Source organism: Lipotes vexillifer, unplaced genomic scaffold (assembly GCF_000442215.2).
Source record: "Lipotes vexillifer unplaced genomic scaffold, Lipotes_vexillifer_v1.1 scaffold242, whole genome shotgun sequence".
In the NCBI taxonomy this organism is placed as follows: domain Eukaryota; kingdom Metazoa; phylum Chordata; class Mammalia; order Artiodactyla; family Lipotidae; genus Lipotes; species Lipotes vexillifer.
The window spans coordinates 692201-695976 of NW_006771376.1; the positions used below are offsets into that span (position 1 = coordinate 692201).

Consider the following 3776-nt stretch of genomic DNA (forward strand, 5'->3'; position numbering starts at 1 on the left):
TCTGAATCCCTGGCGAATTCCCACCATTCCTTCATGTCCCAGCTGAGGGATCTCCTTTGCAGCCAGTCTCAATACTGTGTGAAAATCTCCTTTCGGGGGCCTGCTCCTCCATTAGACCTGGGGTTCTTCCAAAGTAGGAGCCACGTGTGGCTCACCTCTGCGGCTCCGGCTCCCAGCTGAGGGCTGGCACAAATCTGTGCCAGTGTGAGATGAATGAATGTTTCAAAACCGAGGGCGGGGGCCGCCTCCTTCCTGGTCAGCTCTGACACTGTCCAGCTGTGCGTCTACTCCTCTCCTCCCTCTCCCTCCTCTCTGCTCCAGGCGAGTCTTCAGAACCCACAGTCGACTTCTCCGCCCCTAGAACCGCCCACAGCTAGTGTCTCACTTCCTCTCGGGAGGCGGACCCTCGGGGGCCCCTCCCCTTTCGGACGCTTCGGGAGCTCAGACGTCAGACGCAAGCCTCTGGTTCAGCTTCTCCCGCCCTTCAGCATCAAAACCGAGAATCGAAACTGCACTGGATTCCATGCAGCAGGAGGCTAAACCCGCCAGATCTCCGGGGCCCCAGCAGGACGCCGCACTGCCCCACGCCCCCACCATGCCTACCCCGGAGTCCTTCTCCGAAGGCCACGAGCCCAGCCACAGCCCTACAGAGGTACTAGTACTGCGTCTGGGGAGATGGGGTTCAGGCTTTGTTGATTTAGGTTGGGGGAGATGTGGGGAGGGACAGGGGAACTTGGCCAAGCACCTTAAGGAGTGACACAAAGAAGGAAGACCAGGCATGAGGTCCTGACCTTCTCGGTTTGGGGTAGTGGTCACGGAAAGTAGAAAATGGGACGAGGATAAGTTAGTGGGGGGCCTCCCTGGGCTGCGATTCTCCACGAGCAGGGGGGTAAGATGCTGAGGGTCAGTGGCACCCCGGACCGGACTCTTCCGCCCCGACGCTGGGACCTGCCTCTTATCCCCTGCCTCAGACGTCCTCTGCCTCAGACGAAGGACCACCTATTAGGGAGAGTAGTAGCCTTATTGCACCGGCCTGGGAACCCCCAACATGTCCCAGGTGTGGAAAAACAAGAACCCCAGTTCCCAGATCAGAAAGTGGGAGAGAGGTGTCTTGCCTTGGCTAAGGCCTCAGAGTTCCTGTGGTCTCTCCTTTAGGAAACTTCTTGGATCCTTTTCTTGGAGCACTCTGCTCCCCTAACGCCCATCCCCAAGGGGTTTATTAGTCTTCTCCTGCACAAACTCCCTAGCCACCCCGACCCCCAAAGGAACTACTTAGATCAGTTGCTCTATGTTCTTCCAGGCCCTTTTTACTGTCCTTCATGAAAGTACAAATAACACCATATTGCAGTAACTTTCATTATTTGCATTTACACCTAAGAATAATATTAACAATACTAGTTAACACTTATGAATATTTCTCATGGGCCAGGTACTGTATTAAGCACTTTTTTTGTGGTAAAATGTTATCAAATATATATATTATGTATGTTTTCTCCATTTCTAAATGTACAATTCAGTAGCATTAAATACATTCACAATGTTGTGTAGCCCTCACCACTGTCTATTTACAGAATTTTTTTATCCAAACAAAGTCTGTACCCTTTAAGCAATAGTTCCTCATTCTCCTCTTCCCCCAGTGGCTGGTAACCTCTAATCTACTTTCTCTGTGAATTTGCCTAGTCTAGATATTTCCTATAAGTGGATTCCTACAATATTTGTCCCTTTGTCTCTGGATGATCTTACTTAGCATAATGTCTTCAAGGTTCATTCATGTTGTAGCATGTGTCAGAATTTCCTTTTTAAGGCTGAGTAATATTCCATTGTGTGTATATACCACATTTTGTTTATCCATTCATCTGTTGATGGACACTTGGGTCGTTTCCACCTTTTGGCTATTGTGAATCATGCTGTGTACAGAATAATGAGTGTACAGGATCTGGGTACTTGTTTTCAGTTCTTTTGGGTGTATATCTAGGTGTGGAATTGCTGGATCATATGGTAGTTCTATGTTTAACTTTCTGAGGAAATATCAAAGTGTATTAAGTGCTTTATGTGAGGTTATATGGTGTACACTTAATGAATCTCATTTTTAAACTTAAGTTCCTTGAAGGCAGGGATTTGTCCTATACATCCTTGTATCTCAGGGCCTAGTACTGTGTCTTAGGAGAAGTAGATGCTCAGTAAATTGTGGAGTGAGAGTGGGAAGGCCTGAGTAAGTGGAGGATTGGGGTACTGATAAGCCTGGGTTTTGCATCATCCAGTGACAGCCTGGTATGGCATAGGAAGTCCCACTCTGAGCCTCCAGCCATAGGGGCGGGTGTCCATTGGGTGGGGACTCCTGGGACTTCAGATCTCACCTCCCTCTCTGATCCCCCAGCAAGCCACGGAGGAAGAGTTCCAGTTCTTGTGCTGCCAGGGCTGCCGGGCAGAAGCCAAGTGCCCCAAGCTGCTGCCTTGTCTGCACACGCTGTGTTCAGGATGCCTGGAGGAGCCAGGCAGGCAGTGCCCCATCTGCCAGGCGCCCTGGCCCGCAGGCCCTGACGCGCAGGCCTTAGACAACGTCTTCTTCGAAAGCTTGCAGCGGCGCCTGCATGTGTACCGGCAAATCGTGGACGCGCAGGCCCTTTGCACCCGCTGCAAAGAGCCGGCCGACTACTGGTGCTTCGAGTGCGAGCAGCTCCTGTGCACCAAGTGCATCGAGGCGCACCAGTGGTTCCTCAAGCACGAGGCCCGGCCACTGGCGGAACTCCGCAGCCAGTCGGCGCGGGAGTTTCTGGATGGCACGCGCAAGTCCAGCAACATCTTCTGTTCCAACCCTAACCACCACAACCCTGCGCTGACCAGGTGAGCAGGCCTGCCCAGGGTGGGGTGAAGCTTCTAAGAGCGAGGTAGAGGCTGCGGGGAGCAGTGATCCAAAGTCTCACAGCCGGGAACGTGGGTCAAGGAGCTTCTAACGTCTTGCAACTCAAAATAAGGTCCACAGACCAGCAGCATCGATAGCGATGACCGCAATTTATGCTGTCCCGTGCGAATGGATGGATAGCAGTAGTTTCCAATTTCCCCTTATAAGAAATAATGCTGCAGAAACATCTTTTCACCCATATCCAGTCATTTCTTCAGGATAAATTTTTAGAAATGCCATTTCTAGGTGAAGGGTTATGAAAGTTTTACATTTTGATACATGTTGCCAAACTGTCCTTTAGAAAGTCTTATAGTGGAATTTTCCAGAAGCATTGCCATGGAGTCTCAGTATAGCTGGATTCTAGGATGAGATGTGGGTAGTTAGTTTCTGTCTGAAAAGTCAAAACCGGAACAGTGCACTTCCTGGGAGTGTCTGTATGAGGAAAAAAAAAAAGTCATGTCCAATATTAATGATTTTTACTAAACAGCACAGGATTTTAATTCAGGGTTTTTCGGATAGATAATACATTTATATGCTGCAAAAAATTACAAACAAAATTTATAGAGAGGACAAAGTCTCCATTCCACTCTGTCCCCCATCTGCCTAATACCCACCACTTCTCCCTCCCCCATCCGCGTTTAACCATGGTTACCAGTTTTGAATGTTTCCAGAGTTTGTGAATATACACACAGGTAGGATTATATAGTCTTATAGGTCTTATTTTTCCCCCTTTAAGCAAAAAGGTAGCATACCTATGTGAACTTTTAATACTCCCCCCCATAGATAACTTGTATAAGATTCTTGGGGATCTGCTTGCAAAGTGAAAGTATTCTTTGCCCATTGCGGGCACACTCAGACAGAGCTCCATTCCTGC

The 3776-nt window shown here is 49.2% G+C and overlaps 1 protein-coding gene across 1 annotated transcript in view; it reads left to right on the plus strand.

Annotated features, from left to right (window-relative positions):
* Window positions 1-547: 547 nt before the first annotated feature.
* The window catches only part of PML (PML nuclear body scaffold), a 43736-nt gene continuing 40507 nt past the window's right edge, over window positions 548-3776 (plus strand). Inside the window, exons 1-2 of the mRNA XM_007446663.1 lie at window positions 548-658; window positions 2378-2844. Coding sequence (XP_007446725.1) covers window positions 596-658; window positions 2378-2844 — 530 coding nt within the window. The 5' untranslated portion in view covers window positions 548-595. The remainder of the gene's footprint in view (window positions 659-2377; window positions 2845-3776) is intronic.